The sequence below is a fragment of the Xiphophorus hellerii genome, chromosome 7 (genome assembly GCF_003331165.1).
Source record: "Xiphophorus hellerii strain 12219 chromosome 7, Xiphophorus_hellerii-4.1, whole genome shotgun sequence".
NCBI lineage: Eukaryota > Metazoa > Chordata > Actinopteri > Cyprinodontiformes > Poeciliidae > Xiphophorus > Xiphophorus hellerii.
The window spans coordinates 32,318,495-32,339,023 of NC_045678.1; the positions used below are offsets into that span (position 1 = coordinate 32,318,495).

At 46.2% G+C, this 20,529-nt stretch overlaps 1 protein-coding gene across 28 annotated transcripts in view; it reads left to right on the top strand.

The window, feature by feature from the left end:
• Nucleotides 1–20,529, top strand: part of clasp1a (cytoplasmic linker associated protein 1a) — a 56,786-nt gene that overhangs the window by 12,227 nt on the left and 24,030 nt on the right. For 12 of the 28 annotated variants that reach the window (XR_004339946.1, XM_032568028.1, XM_032568035.1 and 9 more), the window contains exons 7-24: nt 468–565; nt 1,037–1,107; nt 2,424–2,564; nt 2,647–2,720; nt 3,258–3,350; nt 3,418–3,563; nt 4,683–4,818; nt 4,895–4,965; nt 5,695–5,754; nt 6,119–6,196; nt 6,271–6,438; nt 6,536–6,582; nt 6,683–6,853; nt 17,533–17,556; nt 17,964–18,071; nt 18,313–18,339; nt 18,624–18,782; nt 19,767–19,871. Coding sequence is in view for 27 of the 28 variants with exons in the window: in XM_032568028.1 (XP_032423919.1) it covers nt 468–565; nt 1,037–1,107; nt 2,424–2,564; nt 2,647–2,720; nt 3,258–3,350; nt 3,418–3,563; nt 4,683–4,818; nt 4,895–4,965; nt 5,695–5,754; nt 6,119–6,196; nt 6,271–6,438; nt 6,536–6,582; nt 6,683–6,853; nt 17,533–17,556; nt 17,964–18,071; nt 18,313–18,339; nt 18,624–18,782; nt 19,767–19,871 (1,777 nt within the window). In the remaining variant the exon portion in view is untranslated. The remainder of the gene's footprint in view (nt 1–467; nt 566–1,036; nt 1,108–2,423; nt 2,565–2,646; nt 2,721–3,257; nt 3,351–3,417; nt 3,564–4,682; nt 4,819–4,894; nt 4,966–5,694; nt 5,755–6,118; nt 6,197–6,270; nt 6,439–6,535; nt 6,583–6,682; nt 6,854–17,532; nt 17,557–17,963; nt 18,072–18,312; nt 18,340–18,623; nt 18,783–19,766; nt 19,872–20,529) is intronic. The other 16 variants (XM_032568031.1, XM_032568046.1, XM_032568041.1 and 13 more) reach the window with 8 other exon arrangements.

The following is a 20,529-nucleotide window of genomic DNA, read 5'->3' on the forward strand; positions in this document are numbered from 1 at the left end:
TGTCTGTGCAGCCGGCCGCGCGGCGAGATGCGGCCATTTTAAAGGGAAATGAACTAAATGGAAGCAGCTTTAATGGGGGCGTTGGTGGTTCTGACGCCCATCATGGCGGAGTGGGCGGAGTTCTGGACAACCTGACGCCGCGTGCAATATAATGATCACCTCCATCGTCCTCACTCACCACCTTCATCACTCATTTCTTCATCCTCAGCTTCTGAACACAGGAAGTTAGTCTGTGAATTTGTTACCATGGAAACAGGGATCCAGATGGAGCGCAGGTGTTTCCTTTACTCTTCTCCATCAGGAAGGTTTGGTTCCATCAGGAACCAAACAGACCATCAGGAACTGCAGCAGACTCTTTGTTCTGCAGCAGCAGACCAAAGAGTGGGATCCAGTGGATCCTGGTTCTGTCTCAGGTCCTGGTTCCAGAACTCTGATGAATGATACTGACCCAATCTCTGGTTCTGCAGGTCCGGGACAGCGCCATGAGCTGCCTGGTGGAGATCTACCGCCATGTTGGGGAGCGGGTGAGGCTGGACCTCAGCAAGAAGGGTCTTCCCCAGTCACGGTACGGAAGGCTGCCGGGTCGCCCTCCGGTCCAGTCCGGTCCGGTCCTTGCTCTACGCTTCTGTCTTCTGGCCTGCTCTGAGGCCAGGGTTCAGGGCTCCTCCTGGTGGAGTTGACGCACACTGCAACAGCCATAAAGAATGGTTTTTATCTTCCCGTTTAATTTCTGGTCTTCAGAATCTTTCCTTATTTTCAAGCTGATTCAGGACCCAAAATTTCATCAGGTTTGATTCTGAAAGTTCAGCATTTTTTGGCTTTTATGAGGCAGAACAACACAAAGGTTCAAGAAAAATGACAAAAATTCTAAAGGTGTGTTTTGCATTTAATAAATGTATGCCAGGGTTAGGGTTAAGATATGCCACATTCAGATATTTCTTTATAAACTAGTTTGAATTGTCTTCATTCTGCTCCATGATGGTCATCATCATTAGGAGAGAGACGCGATCTGATCCGTCTCTCTCCTCTTCCTCAGGTTGAACGTCATCTTCAGCAGGTTTGATGAAGTCCAGAGATCCGGGAACATGATGCAGTCTTCTGGTTCTGGTGAGTTCCTGTCTGCCTTTCTGGTTCTAGTTCTCAGCTGGAGGAAGAGAAGAGGGAGGGATGGGTTGCCCCTAGCAATGGGTTTCTGCCGGAGCAGATCCGTGTATGAAGGCTGGGTTCAGTGAACTCGGCACCAGCGCACCAGCCGGTCCAACAGCCTCAGCGCTGGATCGGACCGAACCTCTAAAGGGTTCTGGTCCGGCTGAGCCCGCAGGGAAAATGGTGAAAGCATTTATCTGTAAACGACGACGTTTGGAGTGTTTACAACACGCTCATTCAGGACGTAAACAAGCCAGCCAATCAGAGAGAGGTTTCCAGCAGCCAATCACAGTAGCTCTTGTAAATGCTGTATTTGCTGAACAACAAAGGAGTAGCTACTAAACAAAACACAAAAAAACAGAAAAATGAATATAATAGTTTAATTTTCTACTTCAAGAATCTTAGCTAAGCATATAAATATGCTGGCTCATCAAATTCCATTCTAGGTGATATTTATTTTAATTTTCCTTTGAAATGTGACCAGCATCTTGTTTTCAGATCCACTGGCTGATTATTTCTTTACCACCCTAATTTATTTTTATTGTATTGTATTTTTGGTGTTTGCCTTTAAAACTATATAGTTGGTCTTTTAGTATCGTGGACAATGCTGAGTCATGTTTTACATTTTTGACAACTTTTTAACCTGAAACACGCTGGTTTCAGTCCGAGCAGAGAAGTCAGGTGACCTCAGAATAACAGACCCTGCCCATAAACAGACTCCGCCCCCTCCTTATCAGGAGTCTTCAGTCCAGTCACTGCTGCTGCTTCATCATCATCATTACACACAGAGGAGGCCTTAGCTTACCACAGTGGTTCCCAAAGATTTTCTGGGCCCCCTATGGATTACAATAAAAAGAATCAACTGGTCACACATCGTTCAACCAGACATAAACCTAAACACACATTTTGTTTTCAAACTCCACTGAAGTTTATTTCACACTTCAAGTTGCAACAAAACAAACTACAAACCATCTTTACAGTGAAACACTTTTGTGTAACTTTTTTTATTTATTCATCCCTACTGCTTCCTGCGCCCCCCCTGCAATGGCACTGCTCCCCCTCTAGGGGGCGCGCCCCACACTTTGGGAACCACTTCTGTTGCTGTCCTGTTTTCACGGTTCCATTGGTTCTGCTGGTTCCACTGGTTCCAATGGTTCCGCTGCTTGTGGTCCATGTTCTCGCTCTGGCCGGTGCTGGGTCAACAGTCTGCTGAACCGGGCCGGTTCGGTCCAGTTGTGGTTAGAACCTCTGATGACCTGCTCCTTCTTCTTCTGCAGATAAAAACTTTGAGGATGAAGACTCTGTGGACGGAGGCCGGTCCTCTTCGTCGTCCTCCTCCAAGGCGCCTCCTAGTGGACGGAGGGCGGTGGTGAGCTCTGTGAGAAGGCCCAGTTCTGCTTCGTCCACCAAGTCCACAGGTGAGGGACACATCCAGCAGGACGGACAGACGTCCCCGTCCGCCCTGCTGACTGTCTCTGCTCGTGTCTCCCTGTGCTGAAGGAAAGGAGGCGGCTGCCGGAGCCGTTGATGAAGACGACTTTGTGAAGGCGTTTGAGGACGTCCCACCAGTCCAGGTGCGTCCAGTTCGGATCGTCTCCATGATAAATCCCCCAGTTGGACCAGAAATTGTTCCAGAAATTATGGAACAATTTCTGGAACAACTTATTATCAATAAAAGATCATTTTGCTGTTTTAAGACCATTTGCGACTAACATAATGATATCATCAAATAATGCAAGTCAATCGTCTCACAGGTCAGGGAAACCTTAGGTGTGATGTCATCAGAGGTTTGTAAATAAACAGGAAGTATCGGTTGCTAACTAGCGTGGACCAGAAAGAGTCTCGTCCCCAAACTTTAGGTCTGGTGCCTCTTTTATAGCTCAGACCCACCAGCAGATGGCAGCGTTCGCAACGTCAGTCCGTTTCCTCTTAGTGTGTCTTTAAAACATGTTGATGAAAACGCGCCGTGGGACGAGATGGTGTGCCTAGGAAGTAACTGAAGTCAAAGGTCACTCCAGACTCTAGAAGGGTTGGGTGGGCGGAGGGCAATGCTTGAGAGTGAAAGCCTTTGGAAGGAGAGCCGCTCTTACTGGGTTGTGCTTGGTGTGCAGTTCTACTCCAACAGGGAGCTGGAGGACCAGCTGACCAAGATCCGAGATGTTCTGTCTGACGACAAGCACGACTGGGAACAGCGCGTGGTGGCGGTATGTCCACTGACCTCCGCCAGGCCGCCTACCGATGAGCCCGGCTTACTCTTCTGTTCTGTTGCAGCTCAAGAAGGTCCGTTCTCTTGTCCTGGCCGGAGCGCCGGACCACGAAGGCTTCCCGTACCAACTGCGGCTGCTGGAGGCGCCGCTGAAGCTGTCAGCCAAAGACCTGCGCTCCCAGGTGGTCCGAGAAGCCTGCATCACGCTGGGGTGAGACGCTGCTAAAACATCACTGGCTCTTCAAGAACCTGTTAAAACTCCTCTGGCCGTTTAAGAACCTGTTAAAACGTCTCTGGCCCTTTAAGAACCTGTTAAGAGGCCTCTGGCCCTTAAAGAACCTGTTAAAACTCCTCTGGCCCTTTAAGAACCTGTTAAAACGTCTCTGGCCCTTTAAGAACCTGTTAAGACGCCTCTGGCCCTTTAAGAACCTGTTAAAACGCCTCTGGCCGTTTAAGAACCTGTTAAAACGTCTCTGGCCCTTTAAGAACCTGTTAAGATGCCTCTGGCCCTTTAAGAACCTGTTAAAACGTCTCTGGCCCTTTAAGAACCTGTTAAGACGCCTCTGGCCCTTTAAGAACCTGTTAAGACGCCTCTGGCCCTTTAAGAACCTGTTAAGACGTCTCTGGCCCTTTAAGAACCTGTTAAGACGCCTCTGGCCCTTTAAGAACCTGTTAAAACGACTCTGGCCCTTTAAGAACCTGTTAAGACGCCTCTGGCCCTTTAAGAACCTGTTAAGACGCCTCTGGCCCTTTAAGAAGGCCATGCCGCAGGAAGCCTCTGATTAATGGACCTCAGGCGTCATTAATTCCCTCCTGATTGTTTTCATGGCAGCTCTGACATTAACCGGGTCTGGAACTGATTAGGTTTCAGTTTACTTCAGAACCGGTTCTGCTCGGCTGTGAAACTTCGATCCATCACCCAGATTCTAATTGAACCCAGATGAGGTGGAACCGAGCAGGTCTGCAGCTAAAGAGCAGCTGCTTGATGAATGGATCAAAGCTAAATGGGATGTGGCACACTGTACCACATCAGGTGGTATAGTGTGCTGTGGTACCACCTGAGGCCGTCACAGGCTGGACCGGACCGGACTGAACCGAACAGAGCCAGCCTTTCAGGCGTGAGCTTTCACAGCACACAGCCTGAATTGAGGAACCAAAGAAACGTTCAATAAGCAAATGAGAACCAGAATGAGCTCCTCAACTATTTCTGGACCAGATCTGTTGGTTCTGCTGGTTCTCTGCTGTCTGGTTCCTCCGAGACTGTACTGCAGCAGTGTCCCAGGTGGACAGAGAGAAGCAGCGCCTTTAACCGTGTCTCCGTGTCCACCAGACATCTGTCCTCCGTCCTGCGGAACAAGTTTGACCACGGAGCGGAGAGCGTGATGCCGACCCTGCTCAACCTGGTACCAAACAGCGCCAAGGTCATGGCCACGTCCGGAGCGGCCGCCATCCGCCTCATCCTCAGGGTGAGACTCCGGCCCAGTGGGGCGTCTCAGTCCCTCCGGGAGACGTGGACACTTAACACCTGTGGTTCTCTTCCAGCACACCCACTACCCTCGCCTCATCCCCATCATCACCAGCAACTGCAGCTCCAAGTCTGTGGCTGTCAGGAGGTAAGAGCTTCTCCACGGCATGTCCCTGGTATCCATGGAAACCAGGAACAGAGTTTAAAATAGGAGGAATAGCTTTTCAGTCTTACTGGAAGCTTCATTCAGACACCAACTTCAGCTCCTGGTGGCGTCAGGCTGCAGTAAGCAGAACATCCATCAATGAGGTATACAGAGTTCACGTCAACTGTCATAATGTTCCCTTTGAAGAAGAAAGCATGCTAGCTGTTAGCCTATACTAGCTGCTAATGCTAGCATGGCTGTGCTACTGGAGAGCACGGTAAGAAGAGTAATCCAGGTACTGACCAGCTTAGACATGCTAGTCATTAGCCTCTCCAAAGCTAACGCTAGTGAGTAATGAGTTTCTCATTGGCCCTCGCTGGCTGCTCAGCTACGCGCTCTTTAAAACCAAAGCACCAAACGCTCTGGTGTCACAAACATTCAGGTGCAACACGGCGTGCTAGCTATTAGCATATACTAGCTGCTAATGCTAACATAGCTGTGTTACTGGAGAGCAGAGTGGTCACTAACATTCGCGGTCGTCAGCAATAAAAACATTGTATTGTTTCTGAGATGGGGATGCCACTCTGCTCTCATTGCTGTTAACTATCATTCATCTTGTTCGTCTGCAGTGAAGATTAAAGGAAGTTACGTTTTTGAAATTTTGACCAAAACTATAGTCCGGAACTAGTCCAACATGGCTCCTCTGCTCTTCTTCTTCTTCTGTGCTTCCAGGCGCTGCTATGAGTTCCTGGACCTCCTGCTGCAGGAGTGGCACACGTCGACCCTGGAGAGGTGAGTTCTGCCTCGGCTGCGGACCAGGACTGCATGGATGGGGATGGGGGAGAGGAATGGGGTCTGAGTGGAGGAGAGGGGGGAAGCTTGTACTCTTTCCCCCTCCCCTTCCCCCCATGGTGACATTTGAGGCGGCTAGGCGTCGGCTCGCTAAGCTCCCGATGAGCCGGGGTGATCGATGGATGCCGGGCGAGTCTTCATCATCTTCCAGCCGTGAGGCGGCTTCCGCTCCTGTAACCATGGCCACGGGAGGGGAGGCATTAAAAGCGGGAGGGAACCCCAGGGAGCGAGCTCATTCCTCGAGTGTCGCCGTGGGAACCAGCAGCGCCCGTCTCTCTGTCCTCATGTTTCCGTCTCGCCCCAGACACGTGGCCGTCCTCACCGAGACCGTCCGGAAGGGAATCCACGACGCCGACTCCGAGGCCCGCTCCATCGCCAGGAAGTATGCATCTCCGCCTCACACCGCGATGCCGGCGGCGGGAGCGGCCTCCGACTCACCTGTCTGTCCCGTCGCAGGTGCTACTGGGGTTTCCATGGCCACTACAGCCGGGAGGCGGAGCTTCTGTTCCAGGCGCTGGAGGCCACCTATCAGAAGGCGCTGCAGTCGCACCTGAAGAGCTCTGACAGCATCATGTCGCTGCCGCAGTCCGACCGCTCCTCCTCATCCTCGCAGGAGAGCCTCAAGTAAGACCCGGAGGTTCTGGATTTGGTTCTGGATCTGGTTCTGGTTCTGCTAGCCTTCCTGCAGGATGACTCCAGAACGTTCTTTGCTTTGTTCCAGCCGACCTCTGTCTGTGAAGAGCGTCATCGGAGGCAGCATCACCAGAAGTAAGTGTGTTTGGGCCGAGCCTGTCCAGAACCGTGTCGGGTGCAGCGGGTTCTGGTCCAGAGGGCTCCGGTCCAGTGTCTCCTGTCTGTCCCCGTCCAGGTAAGCTGGCGGGCTCCAGGACGTCGGCCGCACCGGGTTCCCTGCAGCGTTCCCGTAGCGACATCGATGTCAATGCCGCCTCCAGCGCTAAGTCCCGCCTGGGAGGCGTCCCGGCCTCCTCGCCGTTCAGCGCCGCCGCCGCCCTGCCCCCGGGGTCCTACGCCTCGCTAGGTACACCCCTCCTGCTGTGCAAAAGTAACGGGTCGGACTGACTGACTGATTTAAAGGTTTTCCAGAGGATGGATCGCTCAAGTTTATTCCAAACTGATCATTATTTCAGTCATCGATTATTCTGACAATCGATTTGTCAGATAATGATTCAGTTATTCTGATACTTAATCAATTATTCTAACAATTGATCCCAATGATTAATTGATTATTCTGACAATTCTTGAGACAATCGTTTCAGACGATTAATCCGATAAAAAAGTTTTTTCTTTTAACCACTTAAGCCAAGTGCATTAGAAATACAGTAAAAGATAGAAAAATATCATTTCATTCTTTATTTAAATCAGAAAATGATGTCAATATCAGCATTCCTTTAGTGAATGTTTGATCATTTGCAGCAAAGGATGCATCTGCAGCTGAAAATCAGAACCGCTCAGCGAACGGCTGATCTGGAAATCAGTTATTGATTAATAGGAGATTTTTCCAGAACCAAGTCAAGCTAAAGCTGCTGTTAGAGGAGTTTGGTTGGAACAGATTTACACAGAACCTTTTTATCTTAAACACAAAATGTTTGTTTTGTTTGTCCAGGTTTGGTTTAATTACGACTCTAACTGTTTAGTCTGGATCCAGTAATCAATCCATTACTGGATCAGTTGATGATTATTTCAGCCGATTAATCGTTGCAGCCCTTTTGTATTCCAGCTCTGCTGCAGAACTTCATGATGCAGCTCAGAGTGAGTACAGCATGAGCAGAAGTGTTCTGACCTTTGACCCTGGACATCCTTCATGTCAGTAGGATGGTCTGATTGGGGGTGGGCCATTGATTGATTTTAGTCCTGAATCAAAGACTACATTTTTGGACAGTCTGGTTTTTTTCTCTCTCCATTGTCCTCCTCGGGCTTCCGTAGTTAAGTGTGACGTCAGGACGGCCATCTTGTTTTGCAGGAAGGGAAGATTGAAAGGAAAGTTTTGGAAAATAATTCAAGTCCACCTCGCTGCAGCAAACAGGAAGGGGGGGGACGGACCGCTGTCAGTCTCAGACCTTATTTATAGAAATGGGACCATTGCACTCCAGAAGTGAAGGGGGCGCTGTTTCCTATATTATCCACGGTCTCCCGTTTTTATTTTCTTCTGAAATCTGATATATTTTCACCTTTAGGAAGGATTTTCACTCCCAGCATTTATTTGAACTTTTCTCTTTTATTTACTTCAGTGCAGCTCACAGTTTTTAACAGATTCTGTAGCTTTCTGTGAACTTCTACATCTGCTCCTTAGTCGCATCTTTTCGGGCCTGATACTGCCTCTAGTGGCGTGGAGGTGGTAACACAACTAATATAATCCACCCATCCATCCATCCATTTTCTTACACCCTTGTCCCTAGTGAGGTCGGGAGGTACTGATGCCTCTCCAGCTAACGTTCCGGGCGAGAAGCGGGGTCAACCTGGACAGGTCGCCAGTCTGCCGCAGCAACTAATATAATTACATTACTAAATCAGAATAGCACAAAGTCTTTATTATTTGCTATTTATTCTGGTATTACTGGCACCGTAAAAGATAAATTCTCTAATAAAACACCATAATTTTTTATTTTCCATCCAATGACTCTAAAGAGATAAAATAAAACACATTCATATAATCACAATGTCAACCATTTGTTCATAGAGTAAAACACTTAACAAGCTATAGGTAAATGTTATTTAGTTTGGTTATGAATAATTATTGCACTGTCAATAAATGATTTCTAAAAGATGTTCTTAGTTCCCAGAGGAAAACAGCAACGCCTTCATGAGCTCAGAGGGTCAAACTGATGAATAAAGAGGATGGACGCTCTCTGCTGAAATATTCCTGCCATCTTTCATGTTCTTTCAGCAAATAGTTGAGACAGAGTTGTTTTTGGTTTCACCACTATTTACCTGCTGTTATACCTGAGATTGAAAGTTTTCTTCTTTTTTTTACTTTATTTTTGTTATTTTATCAGTTTCAGAGATACACATACATACATTAAACAGTTAGACCCCCCTCTAACAAAAATTACAGAGCAACTAGTTTGACAGCAGTTGAGTAATAATCAACAAAAAATAAGAAAATATGTAATTACATTAATTATACCGTTGGTGTCAGATGAGTGATCCATTGTATTTCTAAGTGGCAAGTCTTAATGAAAGTCAGTCTCTCCATTGCGTGAATTTCCTCAATTATGTCCTTCCAGTCCAAACATGACGGTGATTCCCCATCAAGCCACCGGCGAGTTATAACTTTCTTTGCACCTGCTAATAATATTAGTAGGAGATATCTATCAGATTTCTCCAGTTCCTGGGTAAATTACCCACGAACACCACAGTAAAGTCACAGCGTAAAGTTAAGTCCATTTTTGTATTGATTTCTTTTATCACTTCTGACCAATAGGGTGCAATCTTAATACATTCCCAGAAAATGTCCTGCAGATACATTCCCACAGTTCCTCCAACATTTTGCCTTTTCAGTATCGTTACAATATTTACTTTTAATGTTTGGTGTAACAAAAAAACGCACCAGGCATTTCCAGGAAAATTCCTTCCACAGGCCAGAACTTGACGTGTGAATCACAGAGTTACATATATTTAACCAAACATGGTCAGTTATTGTTATTTTGTCCTCTTTTTCCCATTTAACCTTAATATATGTTGTATTACATTTTCTCTCCGTTTGTAGACATGAATATAGTTTGGATATTGTTTTTTTGGGAGATTTTCCGTTACGCGAATCTAATAGGATTTTAAGTATACCTGCCTCGCCTCCTCCCAAATTTTATACTTTTATTGTAGTGGTGTTTTAGCTAGAGGTATCTAAAAAAGTCACATTTCTCCGGGTTATAGTTATCTTAGAGTTGCCCTGGTTAAAGGTTCATCTTTATTATATCTATTTGATTATGTAGATTCATGGGTAATAAAGACCAACGTTGTAGATCCGCCCTAATCTCTACTGTCAGTGGGATGTAATTGCATTCAAAAAGGGATAACTCTACAGGAGTTTTAACTCCCAGATATTTTATAGGTTTATTGTACCAGTTGAACCTTTTTAGTGACGGTTGGTAGTTAAATGAGAGAACTTGTGTTTTCTGTCGATGTGATTTATACCCTGAATAAGTGCCGAATGTCTTCAGTAAAGAAAGAAGATTAGGTAGGCTGACTTCCGGGTTAGTTAGCGTTACAAGCACATCATCAGCATAGAGGCATATCTTTGCATTGTGCCTTTAATGGTTACACCCATAATGTCCTTGTGTTCTCTGATGGCCTGCGCTAGAGGCTCAATGAGAAGCTCAAACAGTGTGGGGCTGAGGGGGCAGCCTTGGCGACAGCCCCTTCCTAGTTGTATTTTATCTGATGAATCCCCATTAATCTTAATCCTGGCAGAGGGTGACTCGTGCAGAGATCGAAAGCAACCTATAATTTGATTATTAAAGCCAAATCTTTCCAAAGCCAAATAAAGATAGTTCCAACACACCGAGTCAAACGCCTTTTCTGCATCTAAACTGACAGCTATCGATTCTGTGTTTTTCATTTGGTCTATGAGGTGAAGAGCCCGTCTTGCGTTGTCATGGGTTTGTCTGTTGTGAACAAAACCGGTCTGATCTGCGTCTGTAATTTCTGGAATTATAAATTCGAGCCTTTTGGCCAATATTGTTGCAAATATCCTGTAATCAATGTTTAAAACTGACATTGGTCTGTATGAACCACATTCTGTTTTATCTTTACCTGGCTTAGGAATCACTGAGATCACTGCTCTTCTCCAAGATGGTGGTGTTTCCCCTCCAGAAAGTACATGATTAAAGCAATCCTTAAGCAGAGGAGTAAATAATTTTCGGAAGTGTCTGTACCACTCCGCCGGGTAGCCGTCCTCACCTGCCATCTTATTCCCTTTCATTTTTGAAATTGCTTTATTAATCTCCTCCTCAGTTATTTGTTGTGTTAGCCTTTTATTTTGATCTGTTCCTATCGATGGTAAATCCAGTGAGACAAGAAATGCTCTCACTGAGGACGGGTCCACTGCGTGAGGCTGTGTGTATAGTTGAGTGTAGTATAATTCAAAAGATTGTTTAATGTCTTTTAGAGAGTGGTGTGTCGTTTTATCTATTGGATTTTTAATTATTTGTATAAATCTATCAGTTTGTTGTTTACGTATTCTCCAGGCAAGAAGTTTCTTTGATTTGGGTCCATTTTCATAATAATTCTGTTTAATACATTTAGTTTTTTTCTCTAACTGGTCTTCATATAAGCAGTTTAGAGCTTGTTTTGTTTCTCTTATTTGTAGCAGGGTGTGGTCATTATTATTTTCCATATGCTGTATTTCTAGAGATTTTAATTTTATAGTAAGATCTTTTTAACATTTCTCTTTTTCTTTTTTCTTATGGGAGGACCACATAATTAACTTCCCTCTCAGAACAGTCTTTGCTGCGTCCCATAAGATACAGGGAGAAATATCCTCTGTGTTGTTGTGGTCCATATAGTCTTTGAATTCTTTTTCTACGAAGCTGCCAAATTTAGTATCATTCAATAAACTATTATTAAGCCTCCTCAGGGTTTCTTTACGATCATTATCCAGGTGAAGTGTCATATACACCCCCGCATGATCAGATATATCTCTCACCCCGATGTCACAGTTTATTATTCTATGTTTATCAGCACTTTGTATAAAGAAATAATCTAATCTTGAATGCATCTGATGAGAGTAAGAAAAAAAGGTGTATTTTTTATCCTGAGGGTGCAAGTTCCTCCATACATCCACCAACCCTAATTCTTTAAGCATCCTTTTAATGTATGTTGCTTCTGTCTGAGCCTTTGTAACTTTGCTGGTTGAGTCCAGAAAAGGATTTAAGTGAACGTTCCAGTCTCCCCCGCATATTAATATCCCAGATATTTCTGTTGCAATTATGTCAAAAATTTTCTTAATAAGTTGTGTATTATTTCCGGGTGGTCTATACACATTCAGTAAGGTTACTTCTTTATGATCTATGTATCCTTTGACCAGTATATACTGTCCTTCTTTGTCTTTAATTTGTGAGGAGAACTGAAAGTTCAGCCTGTTGGACAATAAAATCGCTACTCCTCTAGAGCTGCTTTTTGCATATGAAGAAAAGTACACATTTTTAAACCCCATTTTACATAATTTTTCATGTTCAGCAGTAGAAAGATGTGTTTCTTGCCAAAAAATTATATCTTGCTTTTTTGTTTCATCTTTGCAAGAGCTTTGCCTCTTAGTGGGATTATGTAAGCCGTTAACATTAAGAGTAATTACCTTATATTGTTGTTTCACTTCTGTCATTAGTATACAAACAAGGAATACCTATTATTTTCCAGATGCTCTGGTGAACAAGGGGGGGTCTGCAAAAACAACAAGACACATAACATACGTGACTTCCAAGAGTGAAGTACCAGTCCACCTTCAGAGTCCCTGGAACCCCAGGGGGCTCCTCGCAGTGCTGCCCCTCGTCTCTCGTCCATCATGGCAGCGCCCTTGGAGAAAGGATGCCTGTTCCCAGATCTGCGGTCGTCCGTAATACTGGTACTTTACAGAGGAATTCACCAGAAAGTTACAGGGTGTTGTCGTTGCGCCTGAAGGCCCCAAGTTTTTCCTGGATGGGTTCCGCTCGCTCCTTCCCGGGAGAAGGCCCTCGGTTTGGGCTGGGAGGCGTCCTCCGTTGGTTTGTCCGCCGCTTCAAACATGTTCCTCTTCCTCATGTCGTCAGACGCGTCCTGTGCACTGTTGTAAATCACAGGGCCGTTCTGGTAAAACACACGAAGTCTGGATGGGTACAGACTGGAAGTGAAGTCCCTTCTCTTTTAAGATCTTCCTGATGGGATTGTATGTTTTACGTTTAGCGAGGATATCACATCTTGACCGAAGAACACGCGTTTTCCTCTCAGCTGTATCACTTTCTTACCCCATGCAGAACGGAGCACTAGTTCCTTCGTGGTATACTCCAGAAAACGTATCACGATGGATCAGGGGTTGGAGCCGGATGGTGGTTTGGGTCCGAGTGACCGGTGACAGCGCTGTATGCCCAGTGTGGTGTCCGTGAGGGAGAGTTCAGTTTTAATGAAATTCTCTTTGAATTTTTGCAAGTTGTCGCCTTCTTCTCCCTCTGTGACCCCATAAATACGAATGTTATTCCTATGTGAACGGGCTTCCAGGTCTGTTAGACGTGTTTGTAGGTCTTCTTGTAGCTGCAGCGTGTGGCTCAGCACGTCTTTGACGTCCATGTTGAATTCCTCTACCTCGGTTATTCGCTGCTCAGCCTCAACTCTGTTCATTCATTACGTCTTTCAGGTCTGCAACAATGTCGTCAAGCCGTTTCTCCATCTCTTTTCTAAACTCAGACATTTCCTTTTTTATGAGTCCTGACTGGTCAGTGATTTGTTTTTTGAGGTTTGTCTGAACTTCTTTCAGCGCTGTAAGAATGTTAGTGTAAGATGATTTATTTTTTCCTTTTGAATTAATGTGGTTATATACAAGATCAGTTACTACAGTTGATCCATAGTTAAGGAATTGTGCTGTGCCTTTAAGAGGAGCCGTTTCTTTCTTTTTCACCATAACTACTGGGCTGGCCCAGGGGCTTGAACTGTCCTCTATCAAATCATGTGATTTAAGAGTTTCAACTTGGCGGCGAATTTCTGCCTTCATAGCTGGAGAGGTGCGGTAGGCTCTTTGTGAGATTGGGGTGTCAGAGTTTGTAGCGATTTTGTGTGTCACTATGTCAGTTCTGCCAAAGTCATGTGGGTGTTGACTAAAAACATCTGCAAAAGAAGCCAAAGTCTCTGTCAGTTGTTTTTTCTGCAAAGGCGTCAGATCTGAGTCTGTACTATCGGCAAGAGGGATTACTCTGGGACTGTCAGGTGTCTGAGTATTAATGTTACAGATAGAACTGTCCATAATGGTGAATTCGCTCTGGCCCTCTGCTAAGACTGCATGAAAGTGCCCCACCTGTGTACCACCATGTAACATGACATCACTATGTGAAACATTAGCTACTTTAACAGAAATGGAACCTCGTTCTACCCTGGCCACAGTCCATGCAATACCAGCAGAAGACCTGTAACGTCGGTATAATGAGGTTCAAACACACCAATGTAGCCATTAGGTAAAAACCCTTTTTGGGGTGCATCCAGAGTAGCAGTGATGACCTTTTAGACATAGCAGGAATGCTAACGGTGGATGACACCGACACAGCAGTCCAACAGGGAACATACAGATGTGGACTAACTAGTGGCACAGCTGTACCTGCTACATTGCATGTCATGTTTCGAGTGTCAACCGTAACGCCATTTGCCACCATAAAATCCCAACCTAAAATGACTGGCTTTGTACAGTTTCTGACAACTTGAAGTGTGTGTGTCATGAGCTTATCTGCAATATTTAAGTTCACATAAATGGAGCCTACAGAGTCAAGGGGATCACCTGTGACACCAGTGAGAGGAATAAACTGTTTTACAATGGGTTTCCAGTAAAGAGCAGGTGTAGCCATTCTAAAGTCCTCACTAATGACTGAAACGTCCGCCCCAGTGTCAAGAAAAGCATGTACTACGGTGTCTTCAAGAACAACTGACGCATACCTCTTCTCTACATCACCCAAACCTGTAACGTCACTAGTAGCTGTGTCCTGGTAGGTGTCATTGTCTGTCTGGGCTAGGGAGAAGTCAGTAGCTGGCAATCTGCCCTCATTGTCAGCTACTCGTAGTTTACCTGATCCTGGTTTGAATGTGAAGGAGATTGGAAACGTACTCGCCCCGGGCTGGGAGAGTGACTACGGCGGCCACTTTCATAGCGGTTAGGAGAGCGGCCACGACTAGCATAGCCTCTGGTTGAAGAGCTGTAGCCCTGTGTGTAGCGTTCAGATGATCCAGCTCGGGTACGTAAACCCCGTTGGTTGTTTTCATCCTTTGCATAGGAACTGGAACTGTGGTGAGGTGTGTTTCGGTCATTTGATGAGTCTCTGTGTCGTGGAGAAGACTCATAGTATCCATCTGATGAATATCGGTCACCCGGCGTCCACCTGGAGTGGCGCTCCAATGACGAAATCCATAGTCCCGCCTGTCCTGGCGATGTGCATCCTCACACTGGCGGTCTACTGCCAGCTGCAGCTGTTGAACTCTGTCCGACAGTGTTTCAATAGTCTTTGCCATTGTCTTTAAATCATCTGCAGTAGCTGAGTGGACTCCTAAAGGAGTGGGTGAAGGAACCTGAGTAACCACCCAGATGAGACAGCAGGGTAAACTGGTGGTGTAGACAAAGACTGCAAAGGAGGTGTGGTAGTGAACACTTTACTAGCTTGGTGAGCAGTTTCAATCTGCATAGCAAACTGTAGAGCAGTCTCCAGTGTTTCAACACCCTGCTCATGACATCGCAGCTGGAGGTAAGGGTCAAGTCCAGCAATAAAGCGTCGAAATTTTTCTCCGTTTAGCATTATCACCATAAGTCGGAAAAGCTTCTTCGACTAAACGGCAAATCTCAGCAGCAAACACAGGAAGGGCTTTACCAGGAAGGCGACTGCGTGCATTAATGTAGCTTTGGAAAGTCGACAAATAAGCAGTTTGTCCAAAAACGTTCTTCAGCTTATCCTTCGTGGCTGAATAGTCCGCTTTTACTGCATCAGATAGACTATCCCAGTAACTGAAAGCAGCACCCCCTAACCATGTAGGTAGCAGTTTCACCAAACTATCCTCAGTGGTATCAGGATCAGCAGCAACCATCACTTCAAAACGTCTGCACCATTTTGAAAAATCCTCTTTTCCGTCCCCCATGAAAATGTGGCTGTAGTGAGGCCTGGCACTACTACCAGCAGAATGAAATGGTAATTGATCCCAAAAATTACTTGCCATAGCTGGGTATTCGTCTTTGTTACCGGCGGTTGACAGGGAGGGTGGAGGTAGGGGCAAAAAGAAAAAAAAAGTCCGTCTTCAGCAGCCGCTATATACGCCGCTCAGCACGTGCAGCATGAGCTATCGATGGTTAGCATGCGTAGCATGTGCTCACCGCTGTAATCGCTGAAAACGTCCACAAACCCGCTGCCACCAGTATAACACTACGATGTGAATTGAATCGGTGTTATCGTAGAATAAGAGGTCGTGGGTGGAGAAAGAGCAGAACACTGAGAGGGAATAGCGTAGCTGTCCAGACTTTTATTCAACCTTCCTTTTTAACAGAACAGAACCCGTCTCGGGCACACCTCAAAACAAAATAACCAACGAAGAAGAAAGAAACGGCTCCTCTTAAAGGCACAGCACAATTCCTTAACTATGAATCAACTGTAGTAACTGATCTTGTATATAACCACATTAATTCAAAAGGAAAAAATAAATCATCTTACATTAGCTTCCATAGCTTTGTCGGCTGCTAGCTTGCTATCTTCAGAGACCTTGGATAAAACAGTTTCTTTCGCGTTTTCTTGCTGAATTCCTCTTGTCTTCCTCTTGTTACTCCCTGACATGACATGTAAATACTAAAAACTGTGTTTTATAAGTTATTGGTCAGGGGGTAACTCGACCGTCTGGGAACTCGAAATTTATGCTGTTGCTCGCTTCTCCGCCATCCAGAAGTCCTCCATTGAAAGTTTTCTTAAAAGATTGTCTGTTATTCTGCAGCTCATGTGACCAATCCAGACGAGGAGATGAAAAGTTAAAACACTCAGCATTGTCTTGTACACAAGCTCTAGTTGAGTAACCACAAGATCACTGGGTCTTCCAAACAGATAGAGTCTCTGAGAACAGCTGTTAAAAATATAGCCAGTGTTTTGAGCTGACTGTCCAGGAACGACCCAAAAATTGTCACAGTTTCAACAAGTTGGCCATCAAGTGAAACTGGAACCACTTTGAGGTCATATAATTAGCTCCACCTCCTTACAAAAAATTAAAAATTAATAATAAATAATAAAGACTTTGTGGTATTCTGATTTAGTAATGTAATTATATTAGCTGTGTTACCACCCCACACCACTAGAGGCAGTATCAGGCCCGAAAAGATGCAACTAAGGAGCAGATTTAGAAGTTCACAGAAAGCTACAGAATCTGTTAAAAACTGTGAGCTGCACTGAAGTAAATAAAAGAGAAAAGTTCAAATACATGCTGAGAGTGAAAATCCTTCCTAAAGGTGAAGATATATCAGATTTCAGAAGAAAATAAAAACGGGAGACCGCGGATAATATAGGAAACAGCGCCCCCTTCACTTCCGGAGTGCAATGGTCCCACTTCTTTAAATAAGGTCTGAGACTGACAGCGGTCCGTCCCGCCCCTTCCTGTTTGCTGCAGCCAGGCCCTTCTTAAATAATTAGTCAATTTTAATTTTTCTGAAAGAAAGAGAAAAGATACATAAAATTTGACTTGGTCTGAAAAGATCACAGGTTTTATTTTGAAGCCTATGTAACCTCTTCTCCAGAGCTGACACGGTTCTGGTCCTGGATTCTGACCTGGACTAGGATCAGCTCTCCCAGTGGTTTACCCCTATTTCCTCCTGGTTTCTCTGGTGGTGGATATTAATGACTGCTGCTCAGCAGTGATGGAAGCTTACTGGAATTAGGCTCCCAGTGCTCCCATTAAGCGGCCTGTCTCCATTCATTGGACTGACAGTAACCACTAGACCTGTCCATCTTGTCCATCCTGTCATGCTGCTAACATCTCCCCTCTTTCCATTCTGCTGCCTTTTTTAAAAAGACGGCGCTGCTGGTAAGAGTGACGGTAAGCTCCAGTCTCTGTTAGAGACGTTCGTTCCTGTGTCTCCTCCATCTGTCTTTTCCCCCTCTTGTTCGTTGTGTGGATGTCCTGTCGTCTTACTTTGGGGACACAGCGTCCTCATCTGGACATGCTTCATTAAAGCATCACGATTAAAAAAAGCGTGATAATCGTCAGAGCCGTCACGGCGCTTCCTTCAGTGAGGGACAGTAAACGCATAAAAGACGGTGGCAGAACGCCAAACATCTATAAATAAACAGTAGACGTACTTTTAACCAGCAGATCCTCAGGTTGTTGTTTCGTCTCTAGAGACGCTGCTTTGTCTCTTGTCCCTCATCAAGGTCCTCCTCTGTCTGTCCTCCGTCTGTCCTTCTTCATATCCAAACTATCGAGTGTATCTTGTGTTTCTGCAGGTCGTGTTCGTACGAGAAGACAGAGCTCCGGCAGCGTGGGCGGAGCCAGTCCGTCAGTAGTGGACAGCAGGGGGCGGAGTCGAGCCAAAGTGGTCTCCCAGTCGCAGCGTAAGTCTTTATGATGATGATGAAGATGTGCCTGTCGACCATTTTTATTTCACTGCTGCAGTGAAATCTGCTCATGTCTCATCTGATCGTCTTCATGCTCCTCCATGCACGCTCAGTTCTCTAATCAGCTGCAGGCCAGAGTGCATGCTGGGTAAAAATCTACAAACATGCATCCCTCTGTCTGTTTCTGACTGTCCACTCTGTCCACTCTGTCCTGCGGCCTGTTGCTCCCATCATCCAGGATCCAGTTCGGCCAATCCCATCAGCGGTAAGGCCTAAGCTCCACCCGATCAGCTTGACCCCTGACCCCTGACCCCTCTGGCTGAACGCCCCCTGCTCCTCTAGCAGTCTGTGTCGCCTGCAGCTGCATGACTCTGATTCAACAGTTCACTTCTCGTTTCTGCAGTTCTCACTGGTTCCACTGCATCCTTAGTGCTCAATGTGTCACTGGGTCCCCCTAAGGCCCGCCTCCTCCCTGCTGCCGCCGCTGCGCCCTGTCAGCCGTCCGCCTGCCGTCCGGCTCTCAGCGTGTGTGTCGTTTGCTCCCCACAGCCGGCAGTCGCTCCAGTTCCCCAGGGAAGCTGCTGGGCCAGAGCTACGGCCGCCTCCCCCGAGCCGCGGCGCCGCCCAGCACCGCCGCAGAGAGACGCAGCAGAATCCCCCGCAGCCAGGGCTGCAGCCGCGAGACCAGCCCCAGCAGGCCGGGCCTGGGTAGGACACCGAGCACCGCATCCATCCCACCGTCCATCTGAGCATCCGTCCATCCAGACAGACATACACACACTAACACACATATAGATGAATCAGGTTGACCTCAGCCAGTGAGGAGAGTTTTAGTCCTGGTCCAGTGTTTCCTCCTGTGTGGATGGTACCAGGTACCAAACTTCCTGTGCAGACAGGAAGTTGTTCTTAAAACTTTGCAGGCTTCCTGGATCTATCTTGCTGTGTGGCTCGGTCCAGTTATGTTCCAGTCAGGATCAGAATCTCTGACCATCTGCAGTGAAATATCACTTTGACCAAATTAAAAGGAAATGTTGATAAATCAGCTCTTCCGGGTTCCACCAGAACCATCCCACACGCTTTCAGCCAGCTGACCAGCAGTGTGCCAGGATCAGTCTCTCCAGCTCTTAAGCTGCAGGATATTTTTAGAACCTTTTTAAAGCCGTGGTACTGACCCGGTCCAGCCTGGTCCATTTCTGTCTGGTTGGATGAGTGAAATTTGTCACCAAAAAGAAACATTTTTCTCTCGTCTGCAGCAGCAGATTGACTTTGTTTCTTCTTCTACTGTTTTGATTCGCACAGATTGACTTTGTTTCTTCTTCTACTGTTTTAATTCGCACTGCCCTTCTACTCTCCTCTCCAGTCCTCCATCTCTCAGCAGATGTTTGATGATAAACCAATCAGAGTGTTTGGGTTCCCCCTCTGCAGCCCAGAGGAACCATCTGTTCTCTAGCAGGAGTTTCCTGTTAGCTTCTCTGCTCACATCAACAGTTTAACACCTTCTGAAGTGGAGCAGGTTCTGTTCCCTGGTTCTTTGTGTCTGGACCTCTGGTGGCTGTCCAGAACCAGCATTTCCTTCTGTATTTCCTTCCTGTTTCTCTCCTGCTTGATGTTTTCAGCTAAGCAGTTGTTCTGACAGCTAGCCTGCGTGCTAATGCTCTTCTTCTTCTGCTGCTGTCCCCCGCTGCACGCTAGCCCGGAGCCGCATCCCGCGCCCCAGCATGAGTCAGGGCTGCAGCCGCGACACCAGTCGCGAGAGCAGCCGCGACACCAGCCCCGCTCGGGGCTTCGCTCCTCTGGGTGAGTACGGCCTGGTGTTCCTCAGGATCGCTGCTGCCTTTCCAACGTTTTACTCAGAATGAATCCTGGAGAATCAGCAGCAAACTGACTCTACTCATGAATGAATTAAAACACAACCAGAAGCTGCGGCTGGAAGGCTCCATGCTGCTGCTTTTAGCTCCGCTAATCACCTTCATCAGCCTGGGAAGGGTCAAAGGTCATCTCCACACCCTCTGGAATCTGTTCTAGAAACATTATTCCCAGTATAATAATAATGATGATAAATCATAATAAAAAATTATATGAGTAAAAAAGTATAAAACAAAATTTATGAAAATGACATTTAAAAAAATGTAATAAATGATTAAATTGAAACATTTCAATTGGAATTAAAGAAAATAATAAAATTAAAACATTAAAAAAGGTTATTCCCAAGAGGAAAACATCTCAAGGTCAGAGCTCCATCTCAGACTGAGTCAGCAGGTCAAAGGTCAAAGGTCATGACTGAACCAGTCTGGCTGCTTGGAAGGGTTACTGGAGAAACCTCTTCTATAGAACCAACATGGCCGCCGGACCGAGGTTAGCGGAGCAGAGAGTAATGTTGGACCAGAACCAGACCCAGAAATCAGTGAGGCACGGTGGTGGAGGAGGGATGATGTGGGCTTCCAGTGGAGCAGGC